Source organism: Phyllopteryx taeniolatus, chromosome 4 (genome assembly GCF_024500385.1).
Source record: "Phyllopteryx taeniolatus isolate TA_2022b chromosome 4, UOR_Ptae_1.2, whole genome shotgun sequence".
In the NCBI taxonomy this organism is placed as follows: domain Eukaryota; kingdom Metazoa; phylum Chordata; class Actinopteri; order Syngnathiformes; family Syngnathidae; genus Phyllopteryx; species Phyllopteryx taeniolatus.
The window spans coordinates 33,369,630-33,385,911 of record NC_084505.1 but is presented as its reverse complement, the minus strand read 5'-3'; the positions used below and the strand labels follow the sequence as shown (position 1 = coordinate 33,385,911).

At 41.1% G+C, this 16,282-nt stretch overlaps 1 protein-coding gene and 1 long non-coding RNA gene across 5 annotated transcripts in view; one reads left to right on the top strand and one right to left on the bottom strand.

Moving 5' to 3' along the window:
• Nucleotides 1–16,282, top strand: part of LOC133477293 (dnaJ homolog subfamily A member 3, mitochondrial-like) — a 22,212-nt gene extending 5,930 nt beyond the window's left edge. For 2 of the 4 annotated variants that reach the window (XM_061771912.1, XM_061771913.1), the window contains 13 exons: nt 891–1,194; nt 1,298–1,447; nt 6,710–6,846; nt 6,956–7,039; nt 8,563–8,760; nt 9,755–9,907; nt 9,976–10,123; nt 10,336–10,400; nt 10,483–10,611; nt 10,708–10,823; nt 13,163–13,281; nt 13,760–13,899; nt 15,014–16,282. In XM_061771912.1, coding sequence (XP_061627896.1) covers nt 1,152–1,194; nt 1,298–1,447; nt 6,710–6,846; nt 6,956–7,039; nt 8,563–8,760; nt 9,755–9,907; nt 9,976–10,123; nt 10,336–10,400; nt 10,483–10,611; nt 10,708–10,823; nt 13,163–13,281; nt 13,760–13,884 — 1,467 coding nt within the window. In that variant the 5' untranslated portion in view covers nt 891–1,151 and the 3' untranslated portion in view covers nt 13,885–13,899; nt 15,014–16,282. Of the gene's footprint in view, nt 1–890; nt 1,195–1,297; nt 1,448–6,072; nt 6,288–6,709; nt 6,847–6,955; nt 7,040–8,562; nt 8,761–9,754; nt 9,908–9,975; nt 10,124–10,335; nt 10,401–10,482; nt 10,612–10,707; nt 10,824–13,162; nt 13,282–13,759; nt 13,900–15,013 lie in introns of those variants that run through there. The other 2 variants (XM_061771911.1, XM_061771909.1) reach the window with 2 other exon arrangements.
• On the bottom strand, nt 10,011–13,156 carry LOC133477295 (uncharacterized). The gene is made up of 3 exons (XR_009788277.1): nt 11,838–13,156; nt 11,629–11,678; nt 10,011–10,136 (listed from the first exon to the last, which is right to left on the bottom strand). It is a non-coding gene; the product is annotated as an uncharacterized LOC133477295 (long non-coding RNA).

Here is a 16,282-nt window from a genome sequence, read left to right as displayed (position 1 = left end):
CATGGGTGTGTGTTATGGTTGTTGTCTTCCCCCTGTTTCGTACACACCTGCTCCTGAGACCATCTTCCCCACCTGTGCCTCGTTTACCCTAATTACCCCATGCATTTAACCTCGTGTCTCATTCTTTCTATTCGCCAGTTCGTTGTACCTTGTTGTCAAGTTCCAGCATTCCTTGTTTCCACGTCACCGACTAATAGTAGTTCCACAAGGCGTCCGTTTCTTTTCTGGGTTTCGTGCTGGCTCAAGGTGAAGTCAAAATGGACCCTTGCAAAGTTGATGCCGTGACTAATTGGCCCACTCCCATGTCACGCAAGGATGTACAAAGGTTCTTAGGGTTTGCAAATTTCTACAGAAATTTCATGAGAAATTTCAGTTCAATAGCCTCGCCTTTGCATGATCTTACCTCGCCACACAGACCCTTTGTGTGGAACCCGGCTTGTCAGTCAGCTTTACAGAAACTAAAATCGAGCTTTACCTCCGCTCCCGTCCTCACTTTGCCTGATCCCAAACAGCAGTTTGTTGTTGAAGTTGATGCGTCTGATGCCGGAATAGGAGCAGTGCTCTCTCAGGAATGTCTATGTGGTCCCGACCTTAAGGGGAAGAGTCATCCACTGGGCTCACACTAACCGGACTGTATGTCACCCAGGCATTGCCAAAACGCAATTTGTGGTCGAACAGCGCTTTTGGTGGCCTAATGTTAGAAGGGATGTTATCAATTACGTCAATGCTTGCCAGGTATGCGGTGCTAAGAAGCCCTCTCGTCAACGTCCTTCTGGGGAGTTGCAACCCCTGCCAATACCACAACGTCCTTGGTCAGACATTTCCGTAGACTTTGTGATAGGATTACCGGCCTCTAAAGGAAATACCACCATTCTCACATTTGTTGACAGGTTCTCTAAGATGGCACACTTCATTGCACTGCCGAAACTCCCCTCAGCTAAAGAAGCTGGCAAGTTGATGATAAACCAGGTATTCAAGTTTCATGATTTTCCCAAGAATGTGGTATCTGATAGGGGCCCCCAATTCGTTTCACGATTTTGGAAGGAGTTTTGCAGTTTTATAGGTGCTACCATCAGTCTGTCATCTGGATTTCATCCTGAAACCAACGGACAAACTGAGAGGCTGAACCAGGACCTGGAGACTGTGCTCCGATGTCTCGCTTCACAGGAGCCACAATCCTGGACTCAGAAGCTGGTTCGGGTCGAGTTCTCTCACAATTCTCTCCCCTCTGCATCCACTGGTCTATCGCCTTTTCACATTGTGTATGGTTACCATTTATCTCTGTTTCCTGCAATAGCCCCCAAGTCCACGGTTCCATCTGCATTGACCTTGGTGAGACGCTGCAGGAGGACCTGGTCGCGAGCGCGCCGAATGCTGCTACGCCAAGGACGGTCCTACAAGACCGCAGCTAACCGTAGGAGGACACCGGCCCCGAACTACAAAGTGGGTCAGCGAGTTTGGCTTTCCACCAAGCATATGTCTCGTACACACCTGCTCCTGAGAACGTCTTCCCCACCTGTGCCTCATTTACCCTAATTACCCCATGCATTGAACCTCATGTCTTATTCTTTCTGGTCGCCAGTTCGTTGTACCTTGTTGTCACGTTCCAGCATTCCTTGTTTCCACGTCACCGACTCATAGTAAGACGAGACCCTGTTGTGATTATTGACCTTGCCTTTTTGCCTCACATTTTTTGGATACTGTTTCCTTTTCAGGCGGCACGGTGGCCGACTGGTTAGAGCGTCAGCCTCACAGTTCTGAGGTGCGGGGTTCAATCCCCGTCCCCGCCTGTGTGGAGTTTGCATGTTCTCCCCGTGCCTGCGTGTGTTTTCTCCGGGCACTCCGGTTTCCTCCCACATCCCAAAAAACATGCATTAATTGGAGACTCTAAATTGCCCGTAGGCATGACTGTGAGTGCGAATGGTTGATGGTTTCTATGTGCCCTGCGATTGGCTGGCAACCAGTTCAGGGTGTACCCCGCCTCCTGCCCGATGACAGCTGGGATAGGCTCCAGCACGCCCGCGACCCTAGTGAGGAGAAGCGGCTCAGAAAATGGATGGATGTTTCCTTTTCGGATTGCTTGCCTGTGTACCGACCTCTGCCCATTTATTAAACCTCTCTTTTCTAAACTGTCCATTTGAATTGGAGTTGTGCATTGTGGGTCCTGTCCTTTGTTCCGTTCATGACACGAGTACATTTGGCAATATACTGTATCCTGAGGAATTCATCGGCATCAAATCCTTATCCTTGCTTTGTGACGTCTACCTGATCAAAGTTCTTTCATCTTTCCTTTTGGAATCTCTTCCAAGCTCCAAAGCTCAAATAACCTTTGTCAACCGACTTTGATATGACTGTCCTCTTCATCTTGTATCCCTTCGCTCTTTCTGTTCCTCATCCTTCTCTTCTCGTGTCTTATAAGAACAGCATTAGAATTCCAATCCATGGCTTTCCAGTAATCCCAAAACAAAAGATAGTCATCTTTGGCAAAGCGGACGCTGGGTCTTGCTTTGATATTGGCATGGTGCACTTTGTTCTTTGTTGCTTCCAGGCTTGTTTGCACCCCCCTCCCCACCGTTCTCCTTCAGTGGGCATTCCATCTCGATGGCAGCCAGCAGAGCATATATGAGAGATCAGACATGAACGACATGGTAGTAAAGACTGGGAATGACAGATGTTATGCTTCTGATAAACTGGCAAGACTAACAGGCACAAAGATAAAGACTTCAAGTTGGGCGTCATCTCTTGTTTCTCAATGACACACTTGGTCTGACAGCAGGAATTACGAGTACAACTTTGGGTCAGAAAATAACTCAGACGGTGATTGGCGGAGAACGTGTTGACACATCAAACTCTTTCCTCATCATCAGTGGCAACAGAGCGACAGGAAAATGCGCCGAGAGCGAGTCAAGTATGCGACGGCACCTTCGCTTGTTGACTAAACAGCTCGGAGAAAGAAAGTAACATCCTGCCAAGTTGTTTTGCGCGCGTGTCTTTCAGCCCTCAGTCACACCTCAGCAATGCTCATTCACATTGGGGCTTAATAGACCTTGTCACAGTCACAAAGGATAAAAATGGAGTTGTAGTTTGATGGGCAGAAGGTGAAGAAAGCCAGTAGGATACACAGATGACACAAACACTTAACGCCGTATTTTATCTCTTCTTTTGTCTGCTGGTGAAACAAATTAGACCCGAGAGAAGTCTTCTTTTATTAACGACGGGGCCGGTCATTGACCCACAGCTCTGGTCATTGACTCATACCCGGAGACTGCACTCAGGTGCAAGCTGCACCGAAATGCCTGTAGGAAATGAGGCTTTCATTATTCGACTTAAAGTACCAGGTACTAGTAATTTATATCAACGTGGGGATTAATGAATCCATTGGCCAGCCACTAATAAAGGCTACAAACGACACGCAGTGAGCTACTGTATGTAACCGTACAAGAAGGCACACTGTACACTACCGTACTTAGTTTTTCATTTGATTGTTTAATATTTATGGCCTAGAAGTGTTTTTTTTAAACATATTTACTGTAATTATGACTTTACTACTGCGTTGGCATAGCTTAGTCTAGTGATACACTATGACGCGTTCTGACTTCGAACAAATTCTGGTTCCTAAATTCCTAATCTGAGGACCCCTGTTTTCTTCCAAAAGATCATTCCCCCCCCCCTGGCTTTCAGTCCTAAAATAGATACTGGCAACTCAGGCACACATTGAACAATTTGGCATTGCGGTGTCATTCTGTAACCATAACAGCTGCATCATCTCCACAACAGGGAAGAGATGCTGGACGTGGTGTGATTTGTCTGATACAAATCGTCTGCTTTCGGGCGAGGTTAACAGCTGCATGTTTGAAAAGGCGAGGTCACTTTGCCGTCACGCTTTGCGAGCCAGAGAAGCAGAGCTGTAATTGATTGGTTACCAAAATCAACAGCTCTTTTAACAACGAGGGAATCTTTCTGCTTGTCTCTGATGTTTACACGTGACGTTACAATGTCATTGTCACAACACCAAGGGGCAAACTCATGATAGCTAGCTGAAAACAAAGATAGTTGTTGGTGATATGTATCCTCAAGAGCATGGAAAGTGAAAAAAAGATTGAACACTTTTGTTGACTTAATTAATTCTGCCTTTCCAGGACCTCTGTTCAAACCTTTATCATAGGTGTTCCTCAAGCCTCATTTCTAGGGCCATTACCATATTCCTTTAAATTATCCTTTATGTGGAGCGTATTGACTGATTGTTTGGAAAATACCATGTAACTCTCATAGAACAGCTTGTAGAGTGAATCCTGAAACTTATTGTAACAAATTTTGCAGCTGCTATTTGTTATAAAAAGGCAGAATGTTTTACAGTGGTTATTGTAAGATGTGACTTTGATTAAGTATGGTACACATCCTGGCAATTAGGCCAAATTTTAGCATTTTCCCTCCCTTCTGATAATCATTAAATCACCAAAGGTCCAATTATCAAATGTCTGTCAAAGATTATCCTGACCGATTAGTTAAGGGGGATTTTTCCTCCCCGATCCGCTCGGAAAACTCTCGGGGCCTACCATCTAAAATGTTAAACCTGTTCAATATCTCCGATTGGAAATTCTTATGTGAAAAAATCTATTTCACAAATTCTGCCTGGGTATGTAAACTTATGAGCACAATTTTACATATATGCAGTCATAGTACCCCTGTCATATTGGAATGAAAGTGTAGGGTATACCTTTTTCATAACCTCTAGGTGGTGGTGGCATACTAGAATGAAAGTGTACAACTTTTTAAAATGTGAAAGGGTTTTTTTTCTTTTCATTTTCCCCTATACCCATGTATAATGCGCACTATTGAATTTTGACAATTTTTTGGGGGAAAAAATCCACATTGTACACAAGAAATTACGGTATTTTATATCAATAGAAAGGTATTGTTCCATGCTAATTATTGATATTATGCAAATTATCATGACGCCACTAGAGGTCAAAAGGTCACATTTTTCTTTCAATTTGTAATTACATTTTGTATCTTTTTAATTTTTTTTCTAACATTTTTTTTTCATTGCAGAATCACTATACCTACTCAAAAATACCTCAAACAAAAGTATATCATGAATGGCCACCTAAAACCTTAAATAAGGCACTTTTTGACACTTGGCTCCCCTACTATACATATGGGTGTGCCTGTGTGTAGGGCTGAAGGTGCAGGAGCATCTAGAAGGTCCAGCAAAGATCTAACAGGCCCACTGCCTCACCTCTCACTGATCAGAATTGACCTCAAAGTGAAAGGCAAATAAATGATATGAGAATAAGTCTTGAAAACTTGCTGCTTTAAAGTCAAATGTTGACATAATTGGGCGCTTCGCATTTCGTTACTAAAACAGAAATCCGATCTGTCCGGTCATGTGTCAGTCTGCTTGGGTGATAAACATTCCAAACCTATACGTTGCCATGGAGATGGCTTGGAATGAGGACCTGAAATTCTCTTTCATTACGTCACTTATGACCCAGTAGCCGGAATAGTGGTACTAAAATAAGATTCCCTCCTTGATTTTTATTTATTTATTTATTTTTTATTTTTTTTATTTTTTGCATACATTTTTACAACTAATAAAGTGACTACAGCCCTACCTTTTTGGTCATGAACTGCTTGATGGCGCCACCTACTGTTTGAAATCTGCTAAAATAAATACGCAATAATTAAAATGTTAATTAGTTTTTTTTTTTAAATAGAAAACTTGAAAATGGGTAATGTAAAACTATAAGAAATCGGCATTTATACAACACACAACTATGAATTATAAAATTTGAAAGATAAAACCAAATTGTAGAGCATTAAAATGGGGTGTGGGGGGTGGGGGGGACGGGTTGAGTATTGTCAAATAAAAAAGATATTAAAAAAGTTCAACACGATATTGTGGTTCAACAAGATATTGTGAAGAGAAAAATACGAAAAAGTGAGGATCAAAATAAAGAGAAGTGTAATCAATACAGTGAAAGATAGATATGTGAAAAATCAACTCTTTTTTTTGTGTATATTTTATTTTTTTTAATGAAAAATATGCCGTTTTCTTGCTGAGACAGGAAGTGACGAAATTAAAATGGCGTCCTCCGTTAGTCGGCTTACTACACGCTTTTTCGCTTCGTCGCTTTTTTCTAAACTCATCCGAGGTCGTCTCCAGTTTGCATCCGCCACACATGCGTATCTTTCGGCGACGTTCTCGACTGCACAACACGGAGGTTTGGCGGCTCACCCGAGCTCGCGGAGCCACAAAAATGCGGTGACATTGAGCCGGCTGACAGGTGAGCGAGCTCAAATATCTCCGGTGCTTGTCAAAACAAGTCATTTAAAATGTTCAAAACGGCCTTTGCGATGTGACAAATGTGACAGAGTCAACCTGAGTGCTACCAATGAAAATCCCATCTGTTTATGGCTGATGTCACATTGCCGCATTTACGTCTTATGAACACTGGACGAGCAAATGGTCTCATTTAGTCCCATTAAAATTTTGAATGGACAGGATTTCCCCATGTGAGATGGAATCTAATGTAGGACTTGAGACCACACATTAGTGTCTCATGTAGCTGAATTTGTGCATAGTGAACAGTGAACGTGCGGACATGACCTGTGTACCAAACATCCATTGAACCATGGTAGCACATCGATATAAAATGACTGGGAGGAGGTGAAGGTGACGAGTCCAGTTGTGTCGTCCCGTCTGCAGCCTTGCGATGTCCTCACGTTATCCCAGGACGATCCTTCCGGACCAGCGCCAGATGCGCCAACAAGCAAGACTTGTACGAGGTGCTGGGCGTCGCCCTCACCGCCTCACAAAAGGACATCAAAAAGGCATATTATCAGGTGAGACGCATTGCGTGTGTCCCCTCGTTGAATCAGAAAAATTAACTGTATAAGTAAGATCCTCAAAGTCTGCATAGCACAGTCTAATCTGAGTTCTTTGTGTTCACAGTTGGCAAAGAAGTACCACCCAGACACGAACCCAGATGACCCGGAGGCCAAAGAGAAGTTCGCCAAGCTGGCCGAAGCCTACGAGGTACCAACCGTTAACATACCGGACACTCACCAACCTCTTTTTTATTAGGTGCAATAGTTACACGTCATGTAATCATTATATCTCATTAGACTGTATTAAAGTCCAATACAAAAGATAAATCAAAAATTCAGTTTTTAAAAAGTTACCACACTAAGGTATTCATGTAACAATATGTTAACAATTTGTTGTACAGCGGTACTTGGACTCATGAGTGACAGTTTTTTTTAGATACAAGCCGTCACTCAGCTGATTTCTTTTGTCTTGAGTTGCGAACACTTTTTAAATTTTGTTTTTTATATGATATGGTGGCAGCAAACTTCACAACAAGCAGCAGTTTGGCAGATAGTGAAAAATTCTTCAAAAATGAGGACAAGTGCTTGCTTCAAGCCGTTTATTGGTTGACGTTTACCATGAAACTAAACATAAAAAAAAGAGACTTACTGTCATTTCCCATGTATAATTCGCACCCATTTATAATACGCACCCCCAAAGTTGACCTCAAAATTCTGGAAAACCTTTCGACACGTATAATGTATTCTTACAATGCATGATTTTGCTTCTACACATATGATCGAAACATGAAGTATCATCTGTATTTTGTTAGGTTTTTTTTTAAAGAATTATTCTGAAGCTAAGCACTTTACTTGAACACGTAATACTTTTTGTAATTTACTTGGTCTTATTTTGAAATTCACAGCCCTACTTTTATTTTGTAAATTAGATAACACACAGTTGTGCTCATATATTTGATTACCCAGACAGAATTTGTAAGATGGGCACAATTCTTTAAAGAAAACATGAAGGACCAGGTGAAATACATTTAATTTTATTTTAATGGGATTCAAATTAAATGGTCGAGCATTTCAGAAAAGCATTATCATTATACAAAACATAACCATAAAGAAATTAATGATGGTTGTTGTTCAGTGATCAGTCATATTTAAAAAAAAATAAATAAACAATATTTCACAAATTCTGCCAGGGTATGTAAACTTATGAGCACAACTGTATATAAATGCACTCATATGTACTCCTGTCATATTGGAATCAAAGTGTATGCTACACCTTTTTTTATAACCACTAGGTGGCTGTGGCATATTAGAATGAAAGTGTACACCGTTCTCATAACCTCTAGGGGGCGGTGGCATTTTGGAATGAAAGTGTACAGCTTTTTCATAACCACTAGATGTCGGCATACATTTATAAAATGTGAAAGTTTCTTTTACATTTCTTCACTATAATACACAGTATTAACCTTTGACAATTTTTTTTGGGAAAAAATGCACATTACACACGAGGAATTACGGTACACGTGTATTCGACTAAACCTCCCATATGAGTCCGCTTAACGCCAACATACAGTACATTCATTTCAACGGGGACAAATGATTTGAGTGTTTTGAGATACCAGGGTTGTCATGGCACGTATTAAACTCGTAAGTCAAGGCACCACTGTTAATTTCATGACATTGTGCAGTTTTACCCAATGTTGTTGTTTCCAAATCCTTGACACATCATCGTAGGTGTTGAGCGACGAGGTGAAGAGGAAGCAGTACGACACGTACGGCTTGGCGGGCTTCGACGCGAACCGCGTGGGCCAGCAGCAGCACTACAGAGCGGGCAGCGCCAACGTAGACCCAGAGGAGCTCTTCAGGAAGATCTTCGGGGATTTTGCCGGCGGCTTCCGAGACGTCAACAACATGTTTGAGCAACGGCCGGAGGTGAGAGGGGGGAAAAAAAGGCCCTTCATAACTAACTAACGAATGAATATTATTATTGAGAAATTGGTCAGGACGTTTTTTCTTTTGTTTGTTTTTTTTTAAACCACTTTCTGTCGTTCAAAGCACGTCATTACTGACGTGCACTTCTTGTACTGACAAAATGAGTGACAACGGAGAGGAGCTAGTTTGCAAAAGCACAGTTAGTCAGGCACATTTTTGTGGGTGGGTGCTCCTACCCAAAAAAGGGCACCCATTGCCCAAATTATTCTCACAATTAAGAAAAAACAGATGTGTGTAACTTGCATTATGTATGTATTTCTGTTAACACAATCAGTAATACAACTATGAACAAAGGAAGTGAAGGAAGGCTTCAGTGACTAGAAAAAGTCAACACACCCCTGTTAAAATATTTGGCCGGGGCTAGGTGGGAGCACATGTACAAATCTCCCAAGGACTCAAATAAATGCCTGTCAAATTTCAAAACACTTTGGATAGAATTGATGACAAAGAGGGTAAATTAAAAAATTCCTTTTAATATTGATGAATAATGGAGGGGGAAAGGGTTGCAGCAGAAAAGGCACACCAGGGCAAAAGCGCAGGTGCTTGGGCACCACCTAGTGGATATGTGTGGACATGCCTGCAGCCAGTGTTGCCAACTTAGCGACTTTTACGATCCCTTTAGAGACTTTCTTTTAAAAATCGACTAGCAACATTGATTTAGTTTAACATTTATTTTCGTATTATCTCTGAAAAAAAAAAATTCTTCTGTGGAAGCTGATGTAAGTAAAAAAATTGCTAGTAAAAAAAAAAACATTTAAAAACTTGTGTGGTATCACGAAAAATAAAGCAAAAACCAGAATGGGGGAAAAAAACAGAACTTGTGAATATTGTCATTATCATTTGCTTTTTTTATGAGAGGAAAGAAATAGCTTAAAACTGTATTTTTGTGAAAACGTCTCTCTCTAGTCTCTAGTTTCTCCTGCAATGTCAATAGTTTGTGATGGAGCTGACGTTTGCCGAAGCGGCGAAGGGCGTGGACAAGCAGCTCTCCGTCAACCTCGAGGATGCCTGCCCGAGGTGCGACGGCAAGGGCAGCGAGCCAGGCACCAAAGTGTCGCACTGCCACTACTGCAACGGCACGGGCATGGTGAGTCGCACTTCTCTCCCAGTGTATTTCTTTTAAAGTCATTCATGTCTGCGTTTTCTTTTTCATAGGAGTCGGTACAGACGGGGCCCTTCATGATGCGCAGCGGATGTCGACGCTGTGGCGGCAAGGGCTCCATCATAATCACGCCCTGCGCTCTGTGCCGAGGTTCGGGTCAGACCAAGAAGAGGCAGACGGTCACGGTACCGGTTCCGGCTGGTAGGTACCCATCCTGGAATGAATAAATAATCATAATTTATTTTATTTATCGGCGCCTTTCAAGCCACTCCAGGTCACTGTACAAACATAGTTTAAAAAAAAAGTCTTCAGTCAATAATGCAGCCAGTGGATAATTGGAGCATGCGGTCCATTACATTGTGCCGGTGTACCCGATACTGTGGCCTGTTCGCGAATATGCCGTTTGTCTCCAGGGGTTGAGCATGGTCAGACTGTGCGCATGTCAGTCGGCAAGAAGGAAGTTCTCATTACGTTTCGGGTGAGTCTCGTCAATTTGCAATTGCATTCCAGTGATTGTGTTTTCCCGTGTTGTTTACGTATTATGAAATGGGCCCGCATAGGTCCAGAGAAGCCCCGTGTTCAGGCGCAATGGTATCGACATCCACTCCGACGTGCTGATCTCTGTGGCCCAAGCCATCCTGGGCGGCACCGCCACTGCGCAAGGCCTCCACGACACTATCAGCATCGTGGTGAGACGGTTAGAAATAGATTGATTGTGCAGGTGCCCCTAATATTGTGGCTGCAATATTTAATCCAAGCAAATGTGCTCGTCGCCATTTGCACAGATTCCCGCAGGGTGCCAAGCAGATCAGGTCATCCGGCTGCAGGGGAAAGGCATTCGCAGGATGAACAGCTACAGCTACGGCGATCACTACGTGCACATCAAGATCAGAGTGCCCAAGTAAGAGACATGCCCACTACTGACCTGCTTTAAAGGGGGAAGAATATATAAATACATTTATTTTCAGTGATTCCATTTAAGACCACATTTAAATGGTTTCCAACCTTAGATTCTGCTGTAATACATTTTTATTCAAAAAATAAGAAAAATAGAATCAGTCTATCTACTCTTCAGAAAAGTGAACAGGAGGGAGGCCTAAATGCTCCCAACTTTAAACACTATTATTTAGCTAACCAATTACAACACCTCGTCAAATGGTTGCACCACAGATAGTCGTGTGATTCTTGGCTAGAATTGGAACAAACAGACTTCAACAACATCAAACTCCCAAAACTCCCATTTATTTCTACTAATCTTAAACGGCATAAATGTTTCAAGAATCCAATAATCGCATCCACCTTAATGGCTTGGTGGCAAAGTTTAAAATTGACAGGATCTCAATTAGCTCTGAGCATGCTCCCCCCAATTTGGCATAATCCAGATTTCGAAATTAATAATATACCCCTTCATTTTAGTACATGGGAACAACATGGAATTAACCACCTTCAACAACTATTTAACAATAATGTTTTTTAGGACACGTGATGAACTGTTCCATGAATTCAAAATAACAGCTGGAAACTTTCTTCAATACAATAAATTAAAAGCAGCAGTAAAAAAATAAATAAATAAAGAATACCAACACTCCAGAGCACCCTCGAACTGCCGGAGTTTGTCAAGCAAATAATTAAGCTTCTCCCGCAAAGTAAAAGAAATCTCTCAAAAGTTTATAAATTAATTTCATGTACTAAATTAATGCACTTACCAATCACCAAATGGGAAGAAGACCTCTCCATGTCTGCTGACCGTAGCTACCTGATACAGATTTGTAACAATACGTTTAGAATGACAAAAAACACAAATCTACAGTGTAAAAAGTGCTCTGATACACGGCGATACACGGCGTAGGGCCAATAACTGCTAGTCGGGGACCTGGCAGTCATAACAACAGGGGGGGAGGTGGGTCTCACTTACTTGCAGGGCGGTGCTCCTGAGGCGGGTGCTCCTGAGGCGGGCCCCCCGGGCTGGATGACTGCTTGGTGTTGGGGCTGACCTCTCATGGCCCGCGGCTGCTCCTTGGTCCCCCCCCACCCTTATCGTTATTCCAACAAACAAGGGACACTCTCCTCGTCTGGCTCTGGGGGCGTGTGGGGCAGTGGGTGGCATTGGGTCCATGGGGCCCCCGCTGGGTGGCCGGTTGTCGGCGTGCCTCGGTGTGGGACGTGTATAGTCCGCCGGGCTGCTCTCGGGTGGACCCCTGGGCCTTATCCCGCCCCTCGATTGATCGGGTGGGGTCCTCAGCCGCCGCGCTACGGCCACAGCAATTACAAGACACTTCTGTCAGTCTTTGTGCATGTAAAACAGCGTCAATTCACTTGCATGTATCCGCAGGCACACACCCCAAAGACTCTTTCACTGGGTGTGGGGTCACGCACTTACTGCAACAAATAAGTCATGAATATGCAAATCGCTTGTGTATCCCCTAACTTATACTCTCGTCCTGTAGACTTTTATAATTTACATAATTAATGTCACCACACTTAAGTTGTACAGCCGGGTTCACGACCCTTGTCCTGCATGCTTCTTCTCCTGTCCTTGTCCTGTTCTATCTTGTCCTGTCCTTCCCTCACAGGGTGTCGCACTACAGCCCCATGCAACACTCATATTTAATGTTTCATTGTTGTAGATAATGTAATGATTTACTTCTCTCATCCTGTTCAGAATTAGTGCTTTGTCTTTTGTCTTTGTTTCTCTCTCCCTTCTAGAAACTTAGTTCTGTTCGACTGATCAAGTCTGATTCTCAATAAACCTCAATTATAATACCACAAAGCTTAAAAACTGCACTGTGACACAGTAAAACTGTTCCGGTATAAAAGGGATACAGATTTTCCATTCTGCTTGACCTAACAGCCGAACAGGACAAAAAAACAAAACAAAAAAAGGGGGGGGAAGAATATACAATATAATATAATACATATGGCACTCCACATCAATATAGCTCTGCATACCATTTGGCTTTGACATAGTGTTTCAGCCTAGCTGCCAGGTCAAACTGTGTATTATGTAAATTGGGGGAATTCTGACGACCAAATTCGTACAATTCAGATTTTTCTTTTTTTAAAGATAAGCAAATGACAAAGGATTGACTTGGTTGTATAATTTCACACATGGTGGGTGGGCAGACACTCCAAAGTTCCAACTATTTGCATAAAAGCTATTAAAAAGTTCATTTTCCGTAATATCTTCCACTGCAGGTCTCTTTGTACACATCATTCATTCTTGGTTGTTCGTCTGTGCAGGAAGTTGACGCGGAGGCAGCGTTCTCTGCTACTCGGTTATGCCGAGGAGGAGGCGGACGTTCCTGGGACCGTTAATGGTGTCAATCCATCTCCAGCTAAGCGTTTCACCGACACTGAAAGTGAGATGCGGTAGAGATTAGTGGAGGCCATGAAATGTCATTTTGTGCACTTTTTTTCGATATTTTATTATTTATTATTGTATTTTTCTGAGCAGATCGCAGATGAAAATTCACTTTTAACACACCCCACATGACATGATACCCACTTCGGATAATCTTTTCGTGATATCTGACAATTGGGTCTTTGTGGATTTAGATCAGAGGAAAAATGCTCGAATGTTACCTGATTTGCTACATTTTGCTCCAGATCGCTTATAAACACAAGTAATTAATGTTTAGTTGTTCAACTATTTAATTAATCATTAATTATAATAAATATAAAAACTTTTTTTGCTTGTTTGGCCAAAAACCAAATAACAAAATAATCAGTCACTTTTATAATTTGATTTTCAATTCCTCATTGGACGTACTGATGCACAGAATACGAATGGTCATCTTTATTGGTGGACATATCGCCAACACTTTGCTTTGCGTTCAGCAGGGGGAGGCAGCGTGTCACATTCTGGTGAGAAGTCGAGCAGCTCAGAGGGAGAAGACAAACAAAAGAGTGAGGACCAGGAGGAGGCTGGCTTCTTTTCTAAACTCAAGAAAATGTTTAGCTGAAATTACGCACACAAGGTAGGCATTTTTACACTCATGTATAATCTTCATCCATTTAAAAAAAAAAATGTTTAATTTTTAAATTTTTTTGTACCGCTTCTCTCAATAAGATGAGTGTGTGAAATAGTTGCCTGAAATAGATGTATATAAACAAGTTTTATTACATTGACACCTATGTGCAATTTAGTCTTCAATGAACCCAGAGAAAACCCACACAAGAACAGGGAGCGAATCTGCAGCCATGCTGACCTCACGTATTATAATAAATTATAATAACCACTTTGGCTTTTCCCCCACCAAATATGCTTTTACAACTTTTCTCAAAAAAATTGCAATTTATTTCCCTTGAAAATATGCAGCCTGTTTCTCTTCATAAGTAGAACTTTTTTCAAGATTATTTTCCTCTGAAATCACAGCTTTTTACCTTGTAGAATATAGCACCTTTTTCATTTTTAATTTTTTTTTAAATTTTTTATTTTTTTTTAATAAACACTGTTTTTTAGTACACAATATTCAAAATTTAAACTTTTTCCTAAAAAAATACAAATAGCTACATTTTCCCCATAAAAAAAGCTATTTTTTCCTTAAAATATGTAACTTTTTCTTAATGCTTATTATTATTTTTTTCTGACAACTATTCACTGACTAACTACAAACAACAACTACAACTACAAACTACTACTACTAACTACTTGACTAACTACATTCACAGCTGGACAATTGAACAATTTAGAGTAGAGGTTCTCAAACGCTTTACACCCAGTACCACCAAAAAATTACATCGCTCTCAAAGTACCACCATCAAGCGTAGTATGCCAAAGTGTTAATCACGAAACAAAGCAGGAATTTATTCCTAAAAAGTGTATTTAATATTATTGTAAGGCACTGTAACATTATGCACAGCTTGAACATTAAGCCTGCACTTAAAAGTAGGAAAATTAAAATCTATTGAGAAGTGGAAATACCTAAACAAATGTTTGTTAACAAACAGTGCAAAAAGATGAAATGCAAATGTAATGTACTTAAAGTTAAATACAACGGAACTGTACTAGATAATAGCCACTTTAGCATTTGCAACTTGAATGTTTGGATGCTCACTGATTGTTGTTTTATTTTCCCCCCGCAAATAAAGGTCAACATGGCAAAAGAAGAGGATGAATCCGTGAGGATGCATGTTTGCATCGAGGCAGTTGTAAAAGCTGTGGGTGGCGAAAGTGGCAAAGGACTGTGGTAATTAGTGTAAAATATTGTTCGTCTTTTTGAAACTTGTCGCAAAGACTGTAAAATATATATTTAAATAAATTTCACAGGGTAATTTCAAGATTTCGCTCATTTTAGTTGATATGTAAATGCAGCCGGTGGCGTTATCACTTGCTGTGTGGTTTTGAAGCACTGCAGGGCAAAACACTGGCCATTGCCTTTCTGTGCTTTTTGGACCGCAGAAAATGTTCTGTTCTCAGCGTGCGGTTTACACACGACAACCGTAGACATCCTCACAAAAGCCGACTAAGGCGTCCTTGTTAAAGCCAAGTATGCGCGTACACTCCATGAGGCGGTTCTATTGCACACAAATGTTCCAAATAAGTGATTGATTCCTTTTGCTACTTATGTCTGTGCTGTGCTTAGAAACAAACATGTTATTGTGTTCTTATTGGACCTATAGCTGCAGGATTTACAAAGCCATAAATCCAAAGAATAATCACTACTCAACATCAGTCAGAACCACAAAAACAACAACCGTGCAATATGCATGTATACCACCACGATCACAATAGTGAATAACAAAAATGTATCATAGAATTAATATAAACTCCAACTAATATAATGTAATACCTTTATGATGACGACGTTCTCTTTTAATCTAGTACAAGCTCGTAACTTTTCAACTCAATTATTAGAAAAGTACTTTGAAAATATGCATTTTTTTTTTTTTTACTTAAAACAATTTTTTTTTTTTACTAAAATTTAAAAAATGACTGCTTTTTCTTTAAAACATGCAACCTTTACTCGAAAGAAGAAGAGATTATATATGTAAATAGATTTGTGCAATAGAAGCCTGCAGATGACTATAGATGTGATTTATTGTTCTCTAATAGGAATTTGTAGTGGAACTGTTTGAGGCTTCAGGCTACGTCCCTATTGCATTTTCCAGCTAATAAATCACAGCTATAGTCATTGGCAGGCTTCTGTTGCACAATTTATTTAGGTATGTATTCGCAATAAAATGGAATAAATATATTCAAATTTATTGAGATGTACCTGTGTTGTCTTTTGTCACACCAGTCCTGACACCTTGTATAAACATTGGAAACAATCATCGAAGGATGTCCATTGGGCTGGATAGTGGCCATCTCCTGGCATGCATATATAGTTTTAAATGCAATAAAAATCTTTTTTTTTT